Genomic DNA, 26,094 nt, shown 5'->3' on the forward strand with positions numbered 1-26,094 from the left:
AAAACCATTGTTCTTACTGTAGACGGCAGTTACAGGTGTTTAACACTCCTAGGATTTGTTCTATTGTTTGGTAATCAGCCTGGTTCTAAGTTACATGTTAGAAAAGACAATTGGCCAAAACTGAAAAATGAACACAAACACTCTTTTTTCTGACATGTCTTGACCTTCTCCCCTTCTTATAATTGCTGCCATCTGGGCAGTAGTGTCAGCCTGCTCCAATCTGCTGTCATTGATTCTTCGAGTGTCAGTTTGGCTTGTGAATGGAAAGGGTATGTGACTTCACTGCGTATCAGCTAATACTGGAAAAGTAAACTGTAACTATCTGCTTGGTTTTTTAGTCTTAAAAGGCTACAGACTTAATAATTCAATCTTTTTACTAAAGGTAAATTTTTAGAAGCCCTTCACCTTGTCACTTTCTTGATTACCTGTGACACAGCACTGTCATCTTGGGCAGCCAATAAGTCTCTAATAGGAATAAAGCCTGGAGTAGACCATAGCAGCAAGCAGGCTTAGCCGAGGTAATTAGGAATTAACCTTTTCTAATACCTTGAGTAGACGTTTGCACACCCTGTAGCAGAGCAAAAAGAACCTCTGCATGCTAAGGGCTATGGGGAATACTTTGATTTTAAACTAAATGTTATCTTACTATATTTAACATGCATTCCCAAGGATATGGTGCTTTCTTCAAGTCTGACAAGGTAGGAGCTTCTCATTTTTCTATTTTAAGGAAAACAGCAGGGTAAATGAACAGATTGGGTTCAACTGAGAGAAGAAATGCGGTCACAATTTCTACCATTGTTTAAGTGGCCATTTGCTTGGGTCAAAGGTCTTTTGCAGAGCAGGATGCTAAAAAGGCTCATTCTGCCTTTAAGAGTTGCCTGGGTTTTTCTCCCAAGTGGTAGTTATCTCCTCCAGTATGTCTTCTGACACTTGAACTTTAAATCATCCGAAGTAGTTTAAATCTGAACTATTTTAATACAGTAACAATTTTGTATACGTAGAATATGTTATATAAGCAAAGACATTCTCTATCTTTCTTCTATTTAAAAGAAGAGAGGGATTATTTTTCATATATTCAAAATGAACAATGAAAGTAAATTTTTAGCCATCTGAAACATGCTTGAGGAAGAAATATGGAGGTGCATACATAGCTTTTGATATGTACTTGTTAAAAGCTTTATCAGACTTCAGGTTTCTTTAGTACTCATTAAACTTGTAGAAGAAAACATTGCTGATACACAGAACAGTAAAAGAAATAGATGAATGAAAAATGGCTGATGCTGTAAGCAAGATGCAAGGCAAAGATTTGAGATTAACTAATTCTAATTGGTATTTTTGTTGCACTATCATGATTATCTCTTCCTTCCTCCTTGACATGAAGCCAAGGGATAGATTTCTGAAAATCTGCAGTTCATCTCACTTTACCAACAACACTGGAATATAATATGGTCATGCTTATTTTGAGATGAACACATCACAGAAAATCAAACTAGATCAATACAGTAGCTTTCCTTGTATCTGTATTGATTATGTGGCTGCTGAAATGGAGCTTGGCAGTGGGCTTAGTGACCAGCTGGGCCTTTAGTGGCTCTGATGGGAAACTGCCGACACCTCATGGTTATTGAGATGAGAGCTTGAGAGTTCTGCAAGACTGAATCAGTGCACAGCAGCCAGCAAGCACTAGCAAATATGGGTGTAACAACTCCCTATTTATCAGCCAAACCAAAGAGAGCTTGATGGCAACAATAAAACCTCGGTCTGTCGTGGTTACATCTGTTTTAGTTTGTGAGGACTCACTCTTTTGCTGGGTATTCATGCAACCACATGTGTCATAAACACACAACTTAGACATTCTCTTTGCAGCCCTACCTACCAGTTTCAAGGGTGGCAATGGGAAATTCTTCAAAGTGCCTTTCTACTTGAAACTTCTTGTTAATTTTGCTGCAGAAATCTTGCTTGATAGAGTTTTCTGCTAGTAATACCAATCTGAGTGATAACAGCATGTGCCTTCACGCTTTCCTCAGACTGCACAAGTTTGGAAATGAAAAGTTCAGAAGTTGAGAGCAAACATAATTCTTCCAAGGATCCATCTTGCAAGGACATCTTGGATAAAATGTGGGTTAACCTAAGGAAGTAAGAGTCACACATTGTCAGGATAAGTGTCTGCAAATGGAGTCAACCAAAGATACAGTCATCAGAAGTAATTGCATACGTATGTGTTCAGAGCTACAAATGGTTGCTTTCAGTCTTGTTCCCATTTCAAGCCAGACAGACTTCCATCACAACTAGTTTTAAACCTTTTGCATTAAGCTGAGGCCAAATTTTCATCTTAAAAATACTAATGGTTCAAGATACCATATCACTGTGTTTCTTCCTTGTTCAGTTTGGGACTTTCTTCATTCATGGTTACAACTATGTGTGTCCTGAAAAAAATAGGCTTTTGGTGTTAAGTTTCCTGAGTCTTGTTAGGGAATAATAATCCTGTTAATGGATGCAAAAATATTTCTGCATTGAATGTGTTTTCTTTTCAATACTAATATTTTTAACAGAATCTTGTGGGAGTAGGGGATAGTGAGAAGGTAATATACACTTACTTTCCTGGTGAATTTGATTAAAACCAAAAACCTTAACAAGCACATGGTGGTACTGATTTTTTTTTTTCTTTTCTTTCTTTTTTTTTTTTTTTTTTTTTTTTTATGATCCCAGAAAGCTAAGGCATGGATCCTGTTGAGCTAGTTACTGTACAAACACAGAACAAAGAATTGATTAATGTCTGCACATGCAAAGAGCTAAATGGAATAATTTGACTGGATTTACATCACAGGTATACAACCGTGTGATAATCATATTATTTTGTCCTTTTGGTTGATTCCTATTGTATCTGCTAATTTCATACTAAACAAATGTCAAAATTCTGATTAAAATGTGTGTATGCTGAGAATTACACAATTGCAGTGAAACAATATAACAAGTTTTCTAATTTAACAATAGGCCCAGTCCTGCAGATCCTGGAAAAGCCTAGTTCATATTAAATTCATTAAAGGTGGAATTCAGCCTACTGCTGAGGGCCAGCATAAAGCCAGTCTATGCTTAACTCCCATGTAAGTCCTAAAATATGCACCACTTTTGTTTCTGAACTACACTAAATTTTATGTGGAGAATTCAACACCTGTAATGTATGCAGGAATGGGCCCAGAAATCTGTAAATTGCTAAGGAAAAAAAGCAACATGTTGTATTGCACAGCACAAAACATACTGCTTCTTGTTGAACTGAAATGTCTTCTGGTAGTCAAGAATTTTTCTTTATCTTCTGTCAAATTAGTCTTGGACTTTATTCATTATTTATGAACTTGTTGCAAGACATTATCTACTCATTTCTTGAAGGCTTAATTTCATTGCAATTCTGTTGTTCTGTAGCACATGAAGATGAAATTTCTTGAGGACACGGGGAAAGCTTCTTTGCATAGACTAATAAGCAGGAATATATTGACTGGATATATGCATATGTACATTTGCAAACACTAAGTGGATATGTTAATTTTAAGTTTTGCACTTTTATCTCTGTTGAGCCGGGAGCTCTTTAAAAGACGAGTATCAAAATAGACCAACTTGGTAAGTTAGGCACCAGTAGTATGACGGTGACAGAGAGACAGGCAGCTACTCTCCCATGCAGGGACCTTGCTGTTCTGGTGCTTCTGCAGTGGTGACTGTCCAGAGGTTTGCACAGTCTGGTTTTGGTGCCACTTATCCTATGCTTTCAGTAAAGCAGTATCTTCAGTGTCAGCTCAGACTCTTGGTTATTCAGGTACAACTGTTAGCCATGTTATCTGGAGACATTGGACTGTGATTGTTTCCATAAGTAGAAAACTAACGACATGTGAGGAAACACTGCCAAAACATTTTTTTATTCCTGTGTTAATTCCCCCAGATCCCCTCTTTCAGTCAAATGGTGATATTTTGATGAAAAATCAAAATAGATATCCCAGAATACATTTTAATTAATAAAGGTGAAGGAGAGAAAGAAGTGTACAAAAGGATTGTGAGAAACCTGGACAAAGACAGTAGAATGGAAGTAGCTCCTGAAGATGTGGACTGGTAAAATAATTTTCTAGGGAAGAAGTGTGATGTATGCACCAGAAAGGAACTTCCTATGAGGAAGAAGATGCCCCCAAATGTACCTTATTCCCTGGATGGAGATGGACAAGTGCCATTACTGTTACAGATTGGGCAAGCAGTAGTTTGACGGTACTTAGCAGGGAACAAACGCCCATTTTGTACTGTGGCTTTCTGGTGATTGCTGTGCAAAAGGACACGGCAGGATAGAAGTAGGCTACTACATTTGTAGTTAGGCAGAGTTACCAGCTGCTGTATTCATGGGCAGAGAAACACAGTGGTTCTGCTGTTCCTTCTCGGAGCTGCCACAGCTTAGAGCTTCCTGTTGCTTGCAGTCTGAATGGAATATTTCTCTGCCAGCCAAAGGAAGGCTGTCCCGGTGCCTGCAAGGCATCTTTGTGCTGATGTGCAGAATTTCTTCTGGAAGCTGTCTGCACTGCTTTGCTCAGACAAAACGTTGACTGCCCAAATGTGTATTAGTAGAGTCTGTAAGAGCCTTTTACTATAACAGTGCTCTACTGACTTGAATGTATATTTTTTTCATCAGTCACACAATATAGTTTAAAAACCTGTTTAAAGAGCTTTTCCTTTCTGAAGTTACCTTAAGGTCAGTGGTGCAGCAGTAAGTGTGCTAAACATTCAGGTAGCTGCAGCCTAGGTGGTCTCTTCCAGCACATAAGCATTTTACACTCTTGAGTTTTTCCCAGCTTAGTGGGTAAACATATAGTCTTAGCTGACCGCAGAAAGATTAGTTTCCTTCAGTGGGTTTAATCTATGACTGACTAATCTTGATGTGATCCTATTACCGCAAGGTCAGGTGGGATTGTAGGTTTTGATTGTCTCACTTTGCTCATTTGACTGTAGTAGGTGTGTTTTGGAGCAGTTTTTGATTTTATTGATGCCTCTGAGACTTTATAGTCGGGAGAGAGAGAGGGCTAACTTAAGTGATCTCAACTACAAAAATGTTAGATTGATGATGAAAAAGGAAAAAAGAGAATTCCTTGCCCCATTAGGTACCCCTTTATCAATGTCACTTATTGAAATTTAGGAAGTAGCAAAGAAAATCCACTGTCATCCGTCTTATCTGTGGAGATCAGTGTGACGTGAGTTGGTCAGTTGGAATGTATTACTGTGATAAATGTTCCTAGCAGAAATGGAGATCCTGTAACTGAAGGAGCTGGTCAAGGTGGGAATTCTCTGTATAATTGCTTCTGGACAGAGACCTGGGTGATTGGTCTGCCACAGCTAACTTTCGTTTGCCTCTCACAGTAAGAGGGCATGGCAGGCTGGGGGCTGTTAGGTCTAGTTGTTGCCACTAGAGTAGCAATCTGTAGCTGCCCAGAACCTTTTTGTTTCTACGATTAACTTGGGACATCTCACCATTGAGCGTAAACTGGAGCTAATGTTATAATCAGCAGATAAAAGGGATGAGGTGCTCCTGACAGTCTGTGAGTGAGAGTGCGTGGTGTTGCCTTGCTCTAGTATGAGCATTACAGCAACTCCTGTTGGCAATTCCCAGGAAATCAATACAAATGTTATGGGTTTGCCTTATTCTTATTATGCACATATGGTCAGCAAAAGGCACAGTTGCATTTTTATCTAGTGCTTGGTAGGCAGATGAGAGAAATGACATTTTCTCCTAATTGGCTTCTTAAAATCTCCCTCAGTTTAATTAGGTTTCACTACTTTGATACGTATTTCTCTTCTTAACAAATACTTATCAACAGAAGGTAAAATGCTACAACCAGAAAACATCCAGCATAACGCTAAAACCCACTGGAATCTCACAGGACTCGGTGAGTTAAGCAACGAGAATAAATAGGAACCAGCAATACACTGAGATGGTGTTAAGCTCTGCTAGACAAGACCATACAGGAGATGCTGATTCATTGCTCGCTGATGTGTGCTAGGTTATGGATCTGTGTTTCCCGACTGCATCATTTGTGATAAGTAAATTTAACTGAAATAAAAAGACCTTTAAAGGCTAAAGTTACAATGCAGAGAAGACAGATTGACACTATTAGATTTCTGTTGCTCTTCATTTATTTTTCTTACTTCTGCTGATGTGTGAACTCTGAAATTAGATGTTTGGTTCGTGTAGCCAACTCTTTTAAATAAACACCCTTGAAAATTCAAGCAGAGGTTTCCCTTTCTTTCTTTTTTGCAAGTTTCATTAAAGTTGGCAGAGTACTTTGAATATCTCATAATTTTTTTAAATTCATGACTGTGAAGAACTGCGACCTTGTCAATACAGTTGAGAAAGTTCTTGTGAAGACGTAGGGATTGCTTGCTCAAGCACTTTGTGGACAGTAGTCACACCTGAATCTGTCCAAGGACTCCAGATGATTTTACAAATATCAGGGAATTAAGAGTCTTTGCATAGGTTTATATGATTGCTTCTTTTGTTCACATAAAGAAACCAAATTATTAAAGGTATGGGGTGATTGCACATGGTCCCAGAGGAAATCAGGGCCAGGAAGAGACGATCTGCTTCTCGGTTCCTCACCTTGCTTCTGAACCTGTTTACTTTTATCTTGCAGCTAACTCATACTTCATGTTGCCTTGTTCTTCTTGCATCAAAATGTATTGCATATGCCTATTTCTAGGTCTTCTCTAGGTTAGAGTTGCCATTATTACTAACTGGTCAAAATTTATTTTATGTATGTATTTTATTTATTTTTCTCATTTGAAAAGCAGTTTTCAGAATCAGAGCCAACATGGTTATGTACAATAACAGTACATTATGGTTTAGGAAAGGTCGCTGGCCAATTAAATTCCTTTCCTTACAGAGAGGTTTTTAAACCTCTCCTGGACAATTAATTGAGAATGAAGATGGATATTTCAGCATATTTGACCTTTCCCACATGGTAATATAATGTAAACCGAATGAAATAGTAGACATTTTAATGCTTATATTTCTAAAGGAAGGACAACCAAAACGGTATTAGAAAGTGCTATTTTCCCGTCAAGAAAATATGTGGTGCAGGATACCCACCAGATGGAGCTGGTGACACTTAAAAAAAAAAAAAAAAGCGTTACTTGTGAGGGAGAACCGAGTTCCCAAATGATGGAGGTAAGAGGTATTTACCACTGAAGGTACCAAATGGATGCGGTGCTAGTAACTATGTATTTGGAATTTCACATTGGAATTCAGTGCTATGAATAAGAGAACTGGTACATTAACATTAATGAAGCATCTAATGGAAGTCTGTCCTTCCTTTTTAGAACTGATAGCAACTCAGTTATCTCCCAACAAGAAGCAGTTGCTTCCTCTGTCTTGGGAATGGTGGAGCACAGTAGGAAGCCTTGTTTCATTATTTAGTATGTTGAATAAGAGCAGGGTTCCAGCTGCTCAGACCTTCTTTGTTTACCCAAGCAGGGAGCGGGCTTTTGTCACCAGTTGTAGGTGTTGCGTTGTGGTGGGAAGCAGAAATAAGGTACTTGCAGAGTTACAGGCTCATTCTTTCAGCTCCCAGATCAGTGGGGCTTTGTGGGCTTCAGTGCTCACTTGTATTTAAATTACTGATTTTGTTTATGATTTCATTCTTCAGCTCTCTCTTTTTCTTCACTACCCTTCCACATCCTCTGTTGTTAGCTAAGTATCTCTTTCTAAGTATCTCTAAGTATTTCTTTCAGCCTTTATTTTAGTTGGCTGGTACATATGGAAATATTCTAGATTTATTTAACTAGCTTTCTCTGAGACCACAGTATTGCGTTGTAGAAAGCGGTGAACTGAATGCTGAAATGATGACAATTTTTTGCTTAGCTGAAATTAGAAAGAAAACTCTTATTACTGTCATGAGATCCTATCCTCATTGAAATCTATGTCAAAGCCCCTTTGCTTTTAAGATTGTGAGGCTGAAGCTGATTGTATACAGTATACATTAAAGCACCTGGCATGAATCACATTTTCAGTGGGAGGTCACCACCAGTGGCAATGGTTCTACTTCTGAAAACAGTCTGTCTTGCATTTTGGATCTAGGGTCACCCTGCTTACACCCACAAGGCCCCCAGCGTATTTCCAGTCTGCCCAACACAATGGACCCTTGGTGCTCCCCTCTAGTTCCAGTTTGTTAATGCAACAGGGCTAGCATTCCATTTTTATTACAGAGCAAAAATAACCGTGTTAATGTACAGACAGTTTCACCCATGTTTTAGGCAGAAGAGGAAAACATTTCAAACTATATTTAACAGGAAATATTTAAAGGCATTTTATTTACCACATTTAATTGCTTGACTATAAACAGAGTGTTTAGAAAAATAATGAAAATATAGGGAAAATGAAGAAAAATCATGAGCTGATTTTTCAGGCAAACTGATCATAGTGGTCATCCAGGGGTGAATACTCTGTTAGTACTTTTTAACGTTTGTCAGTCTAGACTAATAGGTATTTTAATTAACTACAAGGAAGTGCTTTGTCACATACACAAGCCTGAGTCCAGTGAGAAGTCCTTGCTCAGGGCTGGTGATGCACAGAAAATGGAGAGGCTTGCAGCAAAGCTGGTCTGGTCTGGAAGATAATCACATGGAGTACAGTATAATCATTTTTGTCATTAGTTTGTTGTTTTGCTACAACTGTGAGGACAGGAAAGAGTTCCGTTTTTCTAGTTGTCTAAAAGGAAAGTTACTTATAGGTAAGAGAAAATTTCTTCCTAAAAGGAAAGGTGTGCTGAGACTGAATGAACATCATTGTAATTAATTTGTTGTTATTATCCTTAAAGTAGATTTGTAATCCTAGAATGTTTTTAAAGACTCAGCTTTGTATCCAGAGTAATAGGACAATATGACTGAGCTGCTGCCACACTGACATTGTTCCATACCAGTTACCGAGGATCTTCAGCTCTGCATGGGCCTGTACGTTCTGAACTGCTGGACTGAATTCAGGTTTTTGAATTCTGTTCCAAGCTTCTTCTCTTTAATTCTTTCCATATAACTAAAGGCAAGGGGACTAGAAATTCATCTGGTCCAAGGATGACAGGCTACCTATGCTCCTTTCAAAGTAACTGGGCAGATATAGGTCCTGAATTAATCAATTCCAAGGCTAAATTCTACACGTAGGAGAGGAAGGAGGTTTTTATCCTGTTACAGCAATTCAGTTATTTCCAATTGTAATTCATGCTATATAATTCTGCACGTTAGGTTGCTATCCGAGATCTAGTGATGTTTCTCATCTGTTTCCACCAGTATCTATTATGGACAACTTAATATTGTGTCAAATTGGGCTTTGAAGACAAAATAAAAAGCAAATTGCTTTGCTTCTTACACTGAATGAGAGCCCATGAACTTGTTTTTCACCTAGATGAGTTTTTAACCCACTACTTATGCCTTTGGCTGGATAAATATTGATCATAAGTACATATTTTTGGTCCACAGAAGTGCCTTCCATATTTTTTGAAACCTTTTTTTTAAAAAAGATTTCTGTTTTCCTCACAACACTAGATCTCAATAGTTTTACTGAAAATGTTGCTTTTATAGAAACTTAAGTTTTGCATTCTTATTTCTTCTGCACAGTAATAACCAAGAATTGCATCATAGATCTGTGGTTTTTAATGGAAGATGGTTAATCAGTTTCACCAGTGCTACTGCATTCTTAGGTTCATGAGAAACTAACAGGGCCTGGGTTTCATTCTACTAATACTTGCATTAGCTCAGCTTTCCAATGGCTGCCCCGTAACTTACACAAATGTATTCAAATTAGGATCTTTCTCCATTTCTTATTTCAATATGGAAATGCTTATTTATGTAGCTGATTGGAGAACTGATGAGTGAAAGAGGTTTCAGTCAAAAAGTACTGGTTTATCAAAACTGAAATACTTCACAATAACTGTGTTTTAATAAACTTGAAATTCTTTAGAAAGTTTGCTGTAGGAAAAGGAACAAAAAGGCAGAACTGTTTTAAAGCACAGCTGCTTTTCTGAGATAGGGACGACTTAGCCCAGTTTCCTGGTCTGAATTGACTGAGGTTGCATGGTACATTCTGAAGACAGCAGTTTATGGAAAGATACCAATATTCCTTATGCACATTACTTGGAACCTTGGTACCAGTTTAGTAGCTAAGTGCACAAGCTGGTAGAGCCAAGTGTTGCAGGGAGCAAAGTTCTTGCCCCTGGCTTGGTACTATTCTGTAGCTATTCATATGAAAGTGGAAGCAATGAATAGACCTGGAGAAATCATTTAAAATTATCTTTCCCTCTGCTTTTGCCTACGAAAGAATTTGCAGCTCTACAGTGCATTCAATCTTTGGATCATTAGTGGAGCTGAAATTTCATAAAATTTCATAAAATCCCAAAGCAACATAACATTGCCATTCTAAACAGTAAAACCAGGAGTGAAACATCACAGCCAGTGCTTTAGGCTTTGCACAGGTAAAACAGATTTATCCCAAGTGAAGGCCTGAAATATCTGTAGTAACTTAGTATTTAAATTCAGTATTCAAACTGAACTGCTGCATTACTTCTAAAGTGCTTTGCTTATTATGTTTTTGTGTCCCTAAAGCAGTTATGAAGTTTAATCTGCATGCAATATTTTTTATTATAATTACCTTCGTAGTTCCATTTTTAGAATTCAGCTTTTACCTCTCCCTGTTTTAAAGAAGCAGAAGTCAACACATTGATTTTCTTCCGTTTTCTTTGTTTGGAAGATCTAACTATTTGCATAATCCTAGGATGAGACAAGGAAGTGATTTGTCAGAGTGCCTCCAAGCTGTTTCTAAATGTGCCCCCAGCTTTTTCAGCTTGGTTGGAAATTGAATATGTGATGGAGTAGTGAAGGGATCCACTGTCCTTTTTTCAGCTCTGCCTCTTTGAGAACAGCAGTAAGATGTCAGTAGCTCTCTAATTATATTAGTAGGCAATTTGCATGTGAAATAAATTACTGTACATGGGGTTGTGGCATACAATGTGCCATCGAGTCCTGAATTTCCAAGAATACCCATTAATGATGTTCTAGGTCCTCACAAATGCCCACTGAGATTAATTTAGATAGTCTTACATGCTGGATAAGGGCTTTTATCTGCTTCAGTGTTTGAAAAGTCATTTGAGGCAACGAGAATCTGAATTGAAGAAATGTGGCAGCTCCCGTTTGCTATTATAGGAGCTGATGCTTGTTCAGCATTTTTCAGAATTAGGTCAGAAACTGTCTGAGCTTGAGCAATCAAAATTAGCGAGTTTCTTATCAATATTTGAACCTTTAACCAATTATACTGTTCCTTATCTGTGAAATGATGTGAAATGATGAGTTGGATTTCTGTTAGTTATATGGGTAATACTTATAGGGGGAAAAGAGAGCTCAAGCAGAAAATTAGATTGATGTGTAAAGTATGGGTGTGTTATCCTTTTCCATGGAAGGCATTATCCAATGCCTGCCTGACATGTGGTGCATATCCACTACTACCAGTACATGTGTAATTAAAGGATAAGGAAATGTGCAGTCCATCCAAGCTGGGAGCTGTGACTGTTTTTCTTTTGGTAATCAACACTGCCATCAGTGGTACGTGGGGGCGGGGGGGGAACTAAAACCCCAACAACAACAAAAAGGTGATGTGTCACACCTGGAGGTCCTTCTTATTTTTTCAATCACACAGATGTAAACAAGTAATTCAGCTGTCCCTTGCCTCAGCCACTCCATCCTTTGTTAGAGTTGACAATGCTTTCTTGCTTCCCAAGGATATTGAATTTAGGTTTTTAATGTTCAATTCTATTCAATCTTAAGATGGAAAGTGATATAGCAATAGCTATTAAGTTCTAGGCAATGCAATCTAATCATAATACTGCTGTATATGGGGCAGGAACAGATGAATGCACATAGTGTTTTGTGCTGTTCTCAGCCATCGTTTTCTTGTATTGCTATTTCTTCCTTCCCAGGCAGTTTCAAACCAGGAAAGGAAACCAGGTAACTAATTTAGTTTTATTAATCAGATATGAAGTCACTGCTAGTAGTAACTAGAGCTTCTTGTGGTGTTGTTTGAAAGCATATGAATGTCAAAGGTGCAGTGATGAACAAATTTGCCTGTAAAAATGCTCTCCTGACACCATTTCTGTGATATAAGGTATTCTCTTCCACTTCCAGTGTACCACACCTACTCACTTTAGGTGGAAGGTGATTGTGCTCTAAATTGCTGTGTGTCACAGTGTGCTTCGAAACCCACTGAAAACTAGCTCTCTGCTTGTATGAGCAGCCTCTAATGTACTTTGGAGGCTACCTAGGGAGAAGAAGCCACAGAGCTGTAAGAGAGCAGCTCATGGTGTTCTATGATCAAATTAAGCTCATCCAACCACAGGCTGCTCTACTGTTAGTACTACTGGTTGTGTAGCCACATGGAAAATTGTTAAACAGCTGACAGCTAGCCCTGTCTATGCAAGAAGTCTTCACTGGCTCAGCCTGCAGTTATATGGAGTTCTGCCTGTTGTAAACCAGTTCTTTGATGTCTCTAAGGATGCTGTGTTAAGATTGCAAGATCTAAGACACCACCCCATCACAAATTCAGACTCCAAGTTATCCTGCTGTGCTTCAATTCAATGCAGTAATTTTAAACTGCAGAGATGAACCCTTTTTTTTTTCATTTTTAATTTTCAGTGTGAATGTGTCTGTAGGTGTAATGATGGGGGCTGATACAGTGTAACACCTTCAGTGTCCTGGAAAATGGGATAGAATGCACCTGTAGGAAACTGGCAGTCATACTAAGGAGGGATATGTGTGGCTGTGTGTGTTTCTCCACCAAGCTTGAGGAATGGACCAACGCTAACTTAAAATTTTACTAAGGCCTACATGTTAGTGGGACCTGGAATCCCAGTGAACAGCAAATTGAAGATGAGTGAGCAGTGTGCCCTCGTGGTGATGAAGGCTCTGTATTGTGCTGTAGTAGGAAGAGGGGAATGTTTGTTTCCTATGTTTGGCATCCAGATTGCATCTGGAATACTGTCTTCATTTCGGGAGCCTGTTATCACAGGAGAGGGATTGAAAAATGTCTCAGTGGGGGGCCATCAGGATGATTATGGTATGGAAGCACCTGGTATAAGGATAGACTAGAAGAGCTGGGTTTGTCCAGCCTGGAGAGGAGAGGGCTGAGGAGGAATTTACTTGCAGTTTTCCACAAAGTAGAGGAGTGTTACAGAGAAGATGGAGCCAGATTCTTCACAGAGGTGGAGGAGGAAGAAACAATGGCTCTAAGTTGCAGCAAGGGAAATTCCAGAGGGACATATGGAAAAAATACTTTACAGTGGGCAACAGTTGATTAGTGGAGCAGGCTGGCCAGAGGACTGGAAACACCGTCCTTGGAGGTTTTCAGCATTCAGCTGGACAAAGCCCTGAACCACTTGATCCAGCTTCTCAGTTGGCTCTCCCTTGAACAGGAGAGATCAGACTGGGTGAGCTTCAAAAGCCGTTCCAACTTCATTTCTTCTGTGATTCTAGGGATGTAGGGAAGCTGAGTCTGTCCCCAAGGGTGAGGTGACAAAAAGATCTGGTGGGTCTCTGCAGGTTCTACTCCCTAGGCAGGTTATGGAAATAAGATTACTGGCACGCATTTTGTTGTTTATATGAGCAGTACACATTATTTCTAATATGTGAAGGTGGTAACACAGGCACCAATTTACAGGCCTACTGACACAGAAGTTATTCTTTATTTTTTTTTCTTCTGTCCACATGTCTCATGATCTGCTTAATTTTATTTTAAACCTGCTATTTTTCTTGCAAGAGAATGAGAGAGGGAACAGACAGTGGCTAAATAACACAGACCCTTGGAATGGATAAACAGACAATGCTGAATAAAAGTACCACAAAGTGGCCTACAGTCTTCCTTTGAGTTTAAGTGTAGAACTGACTAAATGAAACTTCTAAAGATATCACCTGCCAGTTACGTGCTGTGTGAGTTTTGCTGTGGAAATTGTTACATTTTTAATCCCAAATATGCTTTTGCCTAGGTTCCTACAGCATCGCTTTGAGGATATGTAGTTTACAGAAAAAGAAGTCAGCTTTCTTTGCCCAGCAGACAGCAGTCCCCAGTAGCCTGCAGCGTGCTTATTCTCATGGTAGGTAATCAGCACTGAACAAAATTCTGTGCTTCATTTCAGGGGTGGAAACTAAAGAATCAAGAACTGTTGGAGCACGTAATGGCTAAGACCTTTAACTGAGATAAAACAATAATGTACTGCAGTGTATAACTGAAGTGTGAACTGTCAAAGGGAATCGAAGACACGGTGCTTCCACTATCAGTTCTGTTGTGCACAGGAAGTTTTAAGGAGAGTTCTGTAAAAATGGTGTAAAATTCTCCAAATGCTCCTCATTATTTAAGTTACAGCTACTCAGACCTAAGAAAGATGTCAATTTCTGTATTGCAAAATTATAAAGCTTTTTTTTTGCAAATAAGAAATACACTTTGCCTGGAAAATTACCATACTGCCAAGGAAGACCATCATGATTTCATGATGCGTTCAAGCTCCTTCAGAACTTGAAAATGTAACTTCTGTATTTTTTCCTCTTGTGTTTAGGGACATGGAACTTTGGAATTTTTTGTTTGACTGGTTTGATTTCTGTTCCTCTTCATAACTCTTTAAACCTACCCATCATTTATGTCTTATTCATGTTAACAGTAAGGCCAGAAATTACAGTCCTGAATATAATGTGTAAAAACAGAGCTTTAATCTGTGCCTTATGTCATTAACTTTTTGAAGATAGTTGTAATTTATGAAGAAAACAAAGATAAAGTTATTTGGAGGCTGAATGGCACTACTTGTAATGGAGTTTGTGATAAAACAAGTAATTCAATGTTTGTGTAATTTTTGATCCCCCAGTGTCTGTCTGATCTTCTGGACCTCAATGCCTTTCCCTCTAGTTTGGTACCAAGTTACTGTACCCCACTGTGGAGCACTGTCACTACCCGTTCTGCATTTATGTCGATGAATGCTGTATTTATTGCCATTAGGTTCTCCCTTCCTTTCTTCCTTCCTTCCTTCCTCCATCCCTTCCTATCTGTTTTTAAGTTTTACAAATATAAAAGTACTTGTAGCACAAATGGCAAAGAACTCAAGAAGAAGGAAAAATTTAAAACGTAATTCTTTAGTTCTTTGTAAAGAGAGGGAAGAAAGCTATAAAAATCTTATGGGAAGAAACTTCAAAATGTGTTGTAGTGGAGTGATTTGTTTGTTTTGGCTAATAATGAGACCTAGCAGTTGTTCCACAGCTTTCTATTAATGATATCAAATTAATATATTAATTCTGTGATCTGCATGATTCGTGACCACTGCATCTGAATGTGTAGATGGGGGAGGTCGAGAAGACTGGAAAATGTTCACTGTGAGGAAATGAGAAAAGGCAAGTGCAATGCTGTTACTGGACCACTGAGAAGCCAGTAACAGTAGTAGTTTACAAATGTTTAAACATTTTTGGTTTTATAGTTTGAAGTATGCAACAGTCCAGAATGAGGAGCATTTCTACATACAGTTTTGGTTTCATGTTGCTCCTTCAAAAGTAAATCTACTGCTGCAAAACTGTCTGATTTGGAAGGCAAAGCACTTTGTTAGTAGTCAGGAAACTTAGTGCTCCTTTCCTTTACCTTGACTATAAAATGCTGTGCAGTTTCATTCTGCTCCAGCTCATTTCAGATAGGCCCTCTGTTATCTGCTTTGGAGGTTATTGCACACACCGGTGAGATAATAGTCTGATCTCCTGCAGCTTTTTATATGTACAGTAAGAGAAAAACAGTTTGGAAGAGCCTGGGTTTTTTCAAGTTAAAAATACATTAAATAACTGAAATGGCTCTCTGAAGCTAGCCAACTTGTAGAGAATACATTAATGGATTAACAGGATTAAATCCTTTTGAAGAGTAATTTTGACATTTCCATTTGCTTTCAGTTTGGGAGAGTAGCAGGTTTATCCTATCAGTAACAGAGTAATGGGGAGGTTCTGAAGAGTTGAAAGACTTCAAAATGATAATATTTTGCAGCACCATAGTGATTTCAGACAATCCTGGCCTATGGTCATGTCCTTATGCAGGATAATTCCTGTTGAAGTGGAAGATGGATTTGCTTGTGCAAACATTTGTCTAGATGTTTTGGTAGCAAGCACAACATAACTAATTGTGACTATCTTGGAATAAGCCTTTTTGGAAAAGCATTTGTGCAGCACCGAGCACAATATCAGCAGCTCCTGTTAGCTTAATTAATGAATACTGTTAATGGAATGTAGGTTTTTTTTCAGTTTAAATTTTCTTGTATCAGAAATGTGCAAGGACAGTGACGTGGTTTTTTTTACAAAAAATATTCTTTTAAGACATCCCAGTAAAAAAAAGAAAAAGTGCTTTTAGTTTTTGGCTTATACTCCATTGTCTGTCAAAGAAATTCACGTTTAGTTTGTACCTTAAATGCAAAATGAAGGAAGGCCTAATCCTACATGCCTTTTACATATAAGTCTTTATACAGGTATAAGTCTATCATATCCCAGTCTGTCCATGTAAATGAAGTTCATTGGATTATACACAACTGCTTTCTGTATTTAGCTTGACTACCAAAGTGAGTGGAAACGTTTCAGCTGACATGGTGGACCAAAGCTTTAAATCGATATTTTTTTTTTTAAACTGGCATCAGACATCTGTGATGTGATATCATAAAATAGCTCTGACCATGAACAGTAAGAGCAATTTAATCTGTTTTAGATTTTCTATAGGCTGAGAAAACTACAGCTATCTTTAACCAAAATACTAACTTTTTTTAAAAAAACATTGTGATAAGGCATTTGAACCATGGACCTTTCTGTGACTGCAGATGTTAAATTTCCATGGTGTGGTATCTGTAGGGTATACAGGTACTTAACATCTTACACTTTTGTGTACTTTGAAATGGATGCACACCACTTTTCCCAGGGAGCAGGCTGTCAGGGACCTTGAAGGTGATACTGGAAATGGAGTGTGCCTGCACTCCACTTGCTCTTTTCTGGGGACGTGTGGTCTTCGGTTTTTCATAATCCGTTTGCCCAATTTGATGTTATTGCAAAATACGGAGAGTGACGGACAAATGTGTCCTTGCATGTCATGGATTGTTCAGTTTCAGAATCAGTTTAAGGGTCTTTGACCTCCATGCTGTGTCACATACTCATTCGTTGTCAACCGTATTCTGTTGCAAGAGCTTACTACCCCTTCTCCCCCCAGTGCTTTAAACCAGATGGTTACACAGATCTGATTTAGACCACGTAAACTATTGAATCAGCTCAAATGGTGAAGTAGAAAACTCCAAAGTGAGACAGGAACCTTAGGTAACAATGTTTGTTTAAAAGGTTTCCTAATGTGAGACTGCACTCCTAAAACCACAAGTTCTTCTAGAAAATCAGTTAAACTTGTGCTTCTAAGTCACAGAGCTGTTGAAATTGCCAGTGTGGTGCACGTCGCTGTTCCCTCAGTATTGTGGAAGTAGCCCATGAAGTGTTATATAAACACAGTGGGGACGAGAACAGCGGCAGAATGTAGTTGTCTGGTTTTTCAACTACTAACATATTCAGCAGCTTCTGTTGCATTGATTGCTGGAAGGCTTTCATCTGGCTCTTGGATGTGACCATCTCCTGGACACTGATGACTTGTGAAAAGCCACTGTGGTCCTTAAAGTGTACCAAAAACGGTTACAGGGAGCTCAGACAAAAGTCTTAGAATCACAGATCCAAAACGATCAGGTTAATTCCTTATTGACATTCTCCATTGCATCTTGGAGAACAGACTGTATTCTGAATTTCTGCTTTGTGAAAAGCATGTCCCCATTTTTGTCCTTTACCAAAATACCATTAGTCACCACTTCTGAGTAAGGCAGCCCAACATCACTTCGGCCCAGAGCTGTGCTGTTGTAACGCAATGCCTCTGTGAGGTGAAGTCACAGTGACTAGAATGCACCTCTTTTTCATTCATTGCATTCAGCTGCATGTTGTAGCTGAGGAAGAGGAACTGTGCAAAGGAGCCTTGAATGCTTTTGTTGTTGTTCTTCCTTGACGGCATTCATGCTGGATTTGTTTAAACTACAATATAAAACAAAAATGTTCAGCATATGCTAATATCTGAATGTCTTTCAGCTTTGTTCATTATTATCAAATAAGGTGCTAGATCAGGAGGACGTATTCTCAGCTCATTAAATCTCGGTGTTGAGAGAAGTGACTGCTGTAATAGCTACCACCATTTGAGAATATGTCCTAGAATGCAGCAATGACTTTTATAGATGAAAAAGGCAGGGTTGAGCAACTTCAAGTTCTGGTATAAATAGAAGGAATTTGTTTTGTTTCAAAGGTCACGACAGTTTAAATTCACAACAGGGTGGGTTTTGACCCAGATATTTTGTCTTCTGCAGCTAACTCAATGATACGGTACAAGAGACCAGGAAGTAACTGCAGTGTTTTGCTGCTAACTGACCAGATATAATGGAGAGAGCCTTTTGGAGAGCAGGCATACATGGAATTTGTGAGGCATTACTTTGTCAAGCAGCTTGTGTGATCGCAACTACCTTTGAGATTTCTCTGTGCATGCTCTATCAGCTTACTGCCCTTGCCCGATTTTTATATTCCATTTGCCAGGTTCTACCTCAGCCTTGTTCACTTAAGCCAAGCCATGTCTTAAAACAAGTTTGATGAATGGTTTGAAAAGAAGACCTCTTTTGTGACCCTTTAGTGCCCATGCCCTCCTTTCTACATTCTGTTAACCTGATCCCACAAACTGTTTGCACTAATATAATAGAGGTGATTCTCCCGCGGCACATGGAAATTTTACTCTCCTGTTTCCCAACACAACTTTAAGTATGTCATAAATTGTCAGCTACTCATCCTTGCCAGCCTGGGAAATTTCATTTTCTTGATTATAGCTGTGCTGACCAGAACAACGGAATTGGTGCATCTCCATCTATCAGCCCCTTCCACTTCTCTTCTGTTTTGTTTTAGGTTTTCAGCATGATTTTCGGTGCCTCCACTAACCAGCTGCAAGCAGGCACCCACCCCATCTTTATTGAGGGACAAAGGGATGAACGTAAAAAAAGTAAATAAGTAAATTTTTAAAAAAATATGACTGTATTACTAAATCCTGTGAATCAGTGGTGTTTCTGACTTACTTTACAATTGCAAATCAGCAGTCCTTGTGTAAATTTCTGAAATGTGTCTCTGTATTTCTTTGTGCTTCTTGTCTATCTTTTCTAAACAGGCTCTCTAACAGATTCCTGGCTCACATCTGAGAAGGCAAATCTTCTGGAGCCAACTAGATGTTTCCTAATCAATAATAATTTTGTTGTTCTTTTAAAGCACCTTGTCTTTTCCACATTTCTTGTGTATTCTCTCCTAACTGCCTCCTTTTGCTTTCACTCTGCGTATTTAGGCAGACTAGTACAAAATAGATGAATTGAGATATTATCTTCATTAATTCTTATTAATACACACCACACCTTATTTGCCCCAACCCATGTTCCCTAATTACTTAGATTCTAAGTCATGATCTTATGAGTTATTTGCTTTTAAAACCTGGTCCCTCTCATCCTGAGACGTGCTGTAGACACACTCGCTACCAGCAGTTATCCTTCAGAATTCCACCAGGCCTCTAACCCATAGGCTGCTGAGGACCATCTGCTCTTTTCATGTGCCTTTCTACTGATACCAAAATAATTTCCATCTGACTGCTCTGTGCTTTGCACAAATAAAAACCTTTTGGGCTGCTGTTTCTAAAGTAGATTTACCTTCAATCACCATTTATTAAATCTCTGTCCATTAAAAACCATAGCTTGCAGAAGCTGTGTGCATTAAGCCTGATTACAGAGTCAGTAGAGAAGAGGGAGGAGGACAGCAGTTTGTATCAGTGTATTACCTTGTTTTTCTACTTGTCTAGCTGGCTGGTAACATTTGTGACAGGTTGCATATCAGAACCGGAGTCTCATTGTTTGGCTTTTTGTTTTAGGCATCTGTGTCTCTCTTTATTTAAGCTGTAACTTAATGATTTTTGGCTTCAGGAAGAAAACTGCTCAGACTACATGACTAAAATCAGAGTTTTCTTTGGTGCTGGGGTACTGGGTCCCTTATGGAGGGTAAGGGCCAGGGGACAAAGAAAGCAAAAGGAGGAAAGTTCACAGGTTCCTTACAGAGGATGAGTGGCTCATTCAAACGCACTTCATTTAAGGGCTCGGCATCTGGATCGCAAAAGGTAAGTCTAAAATTACCCAAATAGTACAATCTGAGGGAAACAGCTGGAGACACTGCCCCTTTTATTCTTGCTGCCTTTTTTTTTTTTCTCTGTTTTTTTTTTTTTTTCCTTTTAATAGCTGGTACCATTATAAATGAGAACAAGTATTTTTCCCTCTGTGCTCTTTTAAAGTCTCAGGAGTATCAGTCACATTCATTGCACTGGTTCTGGCAATGAATCTTATCCCTCTTATGGGAGTTCTTTCACCAGCGCACTGTCTTAAGGATCTTTGGGTTAAGTATCACCAAACAGGGCTAGCTTGTAATTATTCCGATCTGTAGTCAAAATCATATTTTGATGATTATTGTTATGTAGTGTTCATGCCAAATTTAGATGCAATCAATGAGAAGACTGAGAGGACGTATGAAGCGTTTTGGTGTGGTTCACTGAACATTTATAGCAGACAGATTCTACAAGAAATACAGTTTGTGGTTAGATTGTGTACTTTGCAGTATATAAATGAAAAAAGGGGAGAAAGAAGAAATGAGGTGATTGCTTTATAATGCATCAGCTCACTCTGTTGTCATATGCTTGCATGTTGTAAATGAATATTAAGAATTTGTTTCTTAATTCAGTTTTCAGCTGCAAAGGGAATTTAAATACATCTTTTGTCCAAGGATTGATAGATTCATTTGGAACAAATATAGACTAACTTCAACTCAGGATTACTTAGATTCCAGCTCAACTGACCATTTTTGAACTGACTCCATTCAAATAATGAAGAATAGGTTTTGCCTTCCAACCCCTCCAGCCCTCTTCTAATTTCTGCTTATCGTCAGAATCTAATTAAAGGGGGGAAAGGAAGTCTGAAGGAACATAACTGAGAGAAAAATGTCTGGCGATATCTTGGGGGAAATTAGTCATTCACACACAGGCAGCTAAGCATGTATTAAAATGTTTCCTTCTTAAAAAGATTGTTCTGTGTGATGTGAAATACTGGTCATGGTCACCTGTGAATGCAAGAAAAAATATATCTATGTTTGGGGGACTTCTTTGGTGGAGATTGATGGTCATTGACCATCACCAGGTGAATTGCAAGCACTATCTAGGGATAAAGTCATTTACAGCAGTGTTTTTTGTGTACTAACTGGGGATGCTGGCCCTTTTTTCTGCTACGTTGTCAAGTTGCATGTAATGCCCATATTACAGGCCCTATTGTAGCCATTGAGTGCTAGGTGAAAAATAATTAATACTTCAGCTATAATGTCATTGTCCCCAGGGCCAAGCCTAAACACTTAAAACCAGAAGGATCTAAACTGTTTGCGGTTGTCTTGGTTTAACCCCAGCTGGAAACTAAGTACCATGCAGCCACCTTCTCATTCCCCTTCAGTGGGATAGGGAGGAGAATTGGGAGAAAGGTGAAACTCATGGGTTGAGATAAGAACAATGTAATAATTGAAATATATAATAACAACAGCTGTAATGAAAAGGAGAGAGAGGGAGAGAGAAATAAAATCAAAAAGGAAAAAAAACCCCAAGTGATGCACAGTGCAGTTGCTCACCCTGCACTGACCGATGCCCAGCCGGTCCCCCAGCAGCGATTGGCAGCCCCCAGCCAGCCCCCCCAGTTTATATACTGAGGTGACGTTCTATGGTATGGAACAGCCCTTTGGCCAGTTCGGGTCAGCTGCCCTGGCTGTGCCCCCTCCCAGTGTCTTGTACCCCTCCAGCCCTCTCACTGGCAGAGTCTGAGAAGCTGAAATGTCCTTGACTTCGTATAAACATTACCTAGCAATGACTAAAACCATCTGTGTGTTACCAACATTGCTGCCATACTAAACCCAAAACACAGCCTTGTACCAGCTACTGAAAAGAAAATAACTCTATCCCAGCCAAAACCAGGACAGCAGTGGGTTCAGTTTTTTCTTCTCTGATAGATATAAAGCAAAATGGCATATTGAAACGTCAGCTAATACTTAGCAGCAGTGTCACTTTGTGTAACTTTTCCTATTACTTGCCCAGTTGCTTCTCAGGTGCCTCATGACTGTGTCCCAATAGCGTGAAAACCAGACTGTCCTCCAAGACGCTTACCTATATTGCTTGCTTTGTCAACTAAATGACTTTTCAAAGATAAGCAGTAGGTTCACAGGCTAGTAGTATTAACTTTAATTATTGAATAATAAACAATGATAAAGGAAATGAGTGAGAAGGATTTCCCATTTAAAATTTTGTTTTATATATCTAGGCTTACCTAAAGGTGAGAAATATGAATAGTAAATCCATAATGCAGGCATAGTGCCCCAGGTGCAGCCGGCTTTTTTTTCTTCTTCTTTTTTTTAATGTCCCCAAGCCTATCTTGATGCTGCAAAGTGTGCAGAATTTTACTTCCTGAATGGAATAGAGTAAAATACCCAGATAAAAATAGTTTAATCTTATCCCACTAATCCCATAGGAAAGACTAGTGAAGTGAAGGTACAATGAACACAGTACAGATTTTCTTTTTTTGTTACAAGGTTTGACTTCTAATTATTAAAAAAAAAAAAAAAGTCTTTTAAAAGCTGTAAGTTCCCTTCATGGCTTGTTTGTTTTAGTCTTCCTAATTCTTTTGGTGTTTATTTGCCTTAATGTTCATTCTGGGAACAAAAACTTTACCTTTTGTGAGAAAAATATTATTTCTAGGTTTGATTAAAAAGATAGATTTTTAGGCTTATGTAGTAGGCAGGGAGTGTTACTTATGCTGAGAAATTATGTTAATTGGCTCTTTGAGGTTAATAGCACACTGTCAGCGTTAAGGCAAATGGAAGTAGTCATCTCTGGACATCTCAAGGCAGGAAATTCAGGCACTGTTGTGCTTGAGAATACTGTGTATCGAATGTGAACTGTTGCTAATGATACAGCTGAAAACAGGGATTGAAACTAGTCTTGAATGGTGTGTGTTTTTAGGGGAGCAGTGCTTTGGGGTACAGCTGGAAAACCTAGGCAGAAAATGGTTAAAGCCATGTGATATAGCAGAGCATAGAGATTTATAATGAAAATTTCACCTACCACTCTAATAATCTTTTTCGCTTTCACCACTCTCACGTTCCTTTTTCTGAGGAGTGTGTAACAGTATGCAGTCCCGGACCATGATTTTTACTGCAGTAGCGCTGAATAGCAAGAGTAACTAAAATGGCCAAGTATCTCTACTCTGCTTAGCTTTCCTGTGTATTGCCCTGATTTTGACAGCAGTGCTCTAAAGGAAGATGACATTTTACTTCTTGAGCAATTTTACAAAAACACCTGTTGCTACCCGCTCTGCAATTAAAGGCATTATTCTTTACCTCAACAGAGAATGCTGTAAATGAAATGTGAAACCCAGTGTTTTAGAAAAGGAGTATGCTTGTGTGTGTGCACGCTTATGTCTGTTTTCGTTTTGTTTCTTGTAAACATCTCAGTTTATTAAAAAAGGAAGCAGCTTATCTGGATGTACATCACTGGTCTGTCATTCCCACTAATGGGAATTACTTCAAATTACTTCTGTAGTACTAAACAGCACTTTCATGTCTGCTTACTATCTCCATTGGCTTGATCTAAATGCCTTTAAGATGTACCTACTATGACTCATTTTCTGTTCCTCTAAAAAACATTTTATTGAAACAGCTTTTCTCTACATGTTTTTTCTGTTTGCCTACAATTATTCCATGCTTGTAAATTCTCTGCAATTATCTGTATAAGGATATACTCAGTACAAATCTTTCAGATGCCTAGATATAAGCTTTTATAGAGATACTAATATGTATTTCAGATTGCTTTATTGCTCACATCACTGTCTTCTTCCTGGCTATCAAACATGGTGCAAGAAATAACTGGAAAGTCTAAAAAGAATTTATTTTTTAGAATATTACAAAAATGTTTTAAAGATTATTTTATCTAAATACATTAGACAAATTCGAAAATCTCGGCAGCTCTACTATAGAAAGTATAATGGATCTTTTTTATAAAAAAAAAAATTAAGGTAGTACAGTATTACCCAGTGATTCATTAGAAAAGCTTTCATGGATTACAAAGGTGGAAAGATTAATAGATCTTCAGGCTAAGGCAAATAAGCTGTTGTGTGTTTTGTAAATGACCAGACAAACCAGGGAAAAGACATGAAAGGATGAATACATTCTCTTAGACCAGACTTGATCTTTTATACAGAAAAACAATTTTGTCTCCCCTTTAAGTCACTCTTTTGATCTGTCTTACCATTTGTTAATGAAGCTTGAAAATTAGTATAAAATCCCTCAAAGTTAGTTGCAGTTGTTAATTGTAAATTGTATGCTTTGTGTGCTTGCTTGCGGTAATATTAAACTTTGAGCAGGAAAAAAAAAAATTAATGCGATGAATTTACTTTCTGCTCCTAAACTATTTGTCAAGAGCTGTGATTTCCTTCAAATTACCTTACCTTTCAATGGTTTGTAAAAGATTAGCTCATGGATTTATTTAGAAGTTATCTGGTTAATATTACAGCTATGATTAGGTAAAGCACTTGGTAACAGTGAAATAATTGTCACCCGCATTCCTTTTGAGAGTTCCAAATCTCTTTTTTAAAAAAATTCTGTGATGATTCAGAAACCATCTTTGTGCAAACATTTTGTCCATTCTCTCAGTGGCTCAAGAGATAACACTGCTGTTTTTTTCCAGTTTGGGAAGTCAGTTGAGTAATGGCAGTAAGAAAGTAGCTTAGGTATAATAATTTATTTCTTTCTAAATACAGCCCAGCAGGTTCTTAATGCTCAAAAAATATCAGGGTAATAATCAAACTGTCATCACAGGTAGCCCTAAAGAAAAACTGGGGCAGAATTGTGTCTGGAGAAAAGACCAACAGGTTGTCAGTTCCCCTTTTTCAAACAAACAAAGACTATACTTTGGCAGCATGTGATCTCTGGTACAGATTTTTATACTTGGAGACAGCAGCATAGCCTGTACTCTTCTGTTTAATGAAAAAAGGGAATGTCAAATCAGAATATGCAATGACTGTTACAGCAGAATCAGTACTGTAGCTGTGTTCTTAAAAGACACTGAAAAATGTTATCATCGGGTATATAAATTTGACCAGTTTTGACAAATCTTTTCCATTTGTGTATGCTGTCCCACAAAGAGCATTCTACTGGTTGTCTTACTGAACTGCCTTGCTGAATCAGCACTGAATCAGTTTAGTGTTTATTTGGTATCTTAATGTCCTTCAACAAACTAGATAAGAGCATTGTGAAAAACAGTCCATAATAGAATGTGTTAGACAGTACTCACTGATCTGAATAGGAATTGGAAATAAATCCTTTAACCCCCTAGGCAGGATGCACAATTGGCCAAGTGAATTATAAGGCTTTTGTTTTGCTGTGACACACCATCCAAAGAAAGGATATCAGTGTAGTGAAGGATTTATGCAATTTGAAATGTAGAACTTAAATAGTTCTCCTTGGCATGTCCATGACATTTTTCTTGACACCCTGTAAGTTTCTTCTCGAGACAGACATTGTGAGGAATGGCTTTTAGGGATCTCTTTGTTGTTGGGAATTGTTCATAAGGAGTTGAGTCTGTATTCTGCAGGTATGAGTCACCCAGCGTAGCTAGGCATGCGGCACTGCACTGAGCCCCTTCTCTACCTTGCAGTATGCTGCAGACATCCCGCAGGAGCAGATGGTGTGTGCATACGGCTAGTAAAATGTGATCTGTAGCGTGAAGGAAAGGTTACAGCAAAGTCACGGAAGCTTACTGTTCAAGGTAGGGTGTAAGCATGGAATTGGAGACAAGACTTTATTGTGCTGTACAGCTGTTAAAGCCTCATGTACCTCTAACCAAAATGCTGCCTGCGAACCACTGTTACATCCTGGTGG

At 38.5% G+C, this 26,094-nt stretch overlaps 1 protein-coding gene across 10 annotated transcripts in view; it reads left to right on the top strand.

Moving 5' to 3' along the window:
* Nucleotides 1-583: 583 nt before the first annotated feature.
* Nucleotides 584-26,094, top strand: part of TRPM1 (transient receptor potential cation channel subfamily M member 1) — a 109,428-nt gene continuing 83,917 nt past the window's right edge. For 8 of the 10 annotated variants that reach the window (XM_056346208.1, XM_056346210.1, XM_056346209.1 and 5 more), the window contains exon 1: nt 19,897-20,257. In XM_056346208.1, coding sequence (XP_056202183.1) covers nt 20,135-20,257 — 123 coding nt within the window. In that variant the 5' untranslated portion in view covers nt 19,897-20,134. Of the gene's footprint in view, nt 699-2,706; nt 2,825-14,033; nt 14,142-19,896; nt 20,258-26,094 lie in introns of those variants that run through there. The other 2 variants (XM_056346215.1, XM_056346216.1) reach the window with 2 other exon arrangements.

This window comes from Falco biarmicus, chromosome 7 (genome assembly GCF_023638135.1).
Source record: "Falco biarmicus isolate bFalBia1 chromosome 7, bFalBia1.pri, whole genome shotgun sequence".
Classification (NCBI taxonomy): Eukaryota; Metazoa; Chordata; class Aves; order Falconiformes; family Falconidae; genus Falco; species Falco biarmicus.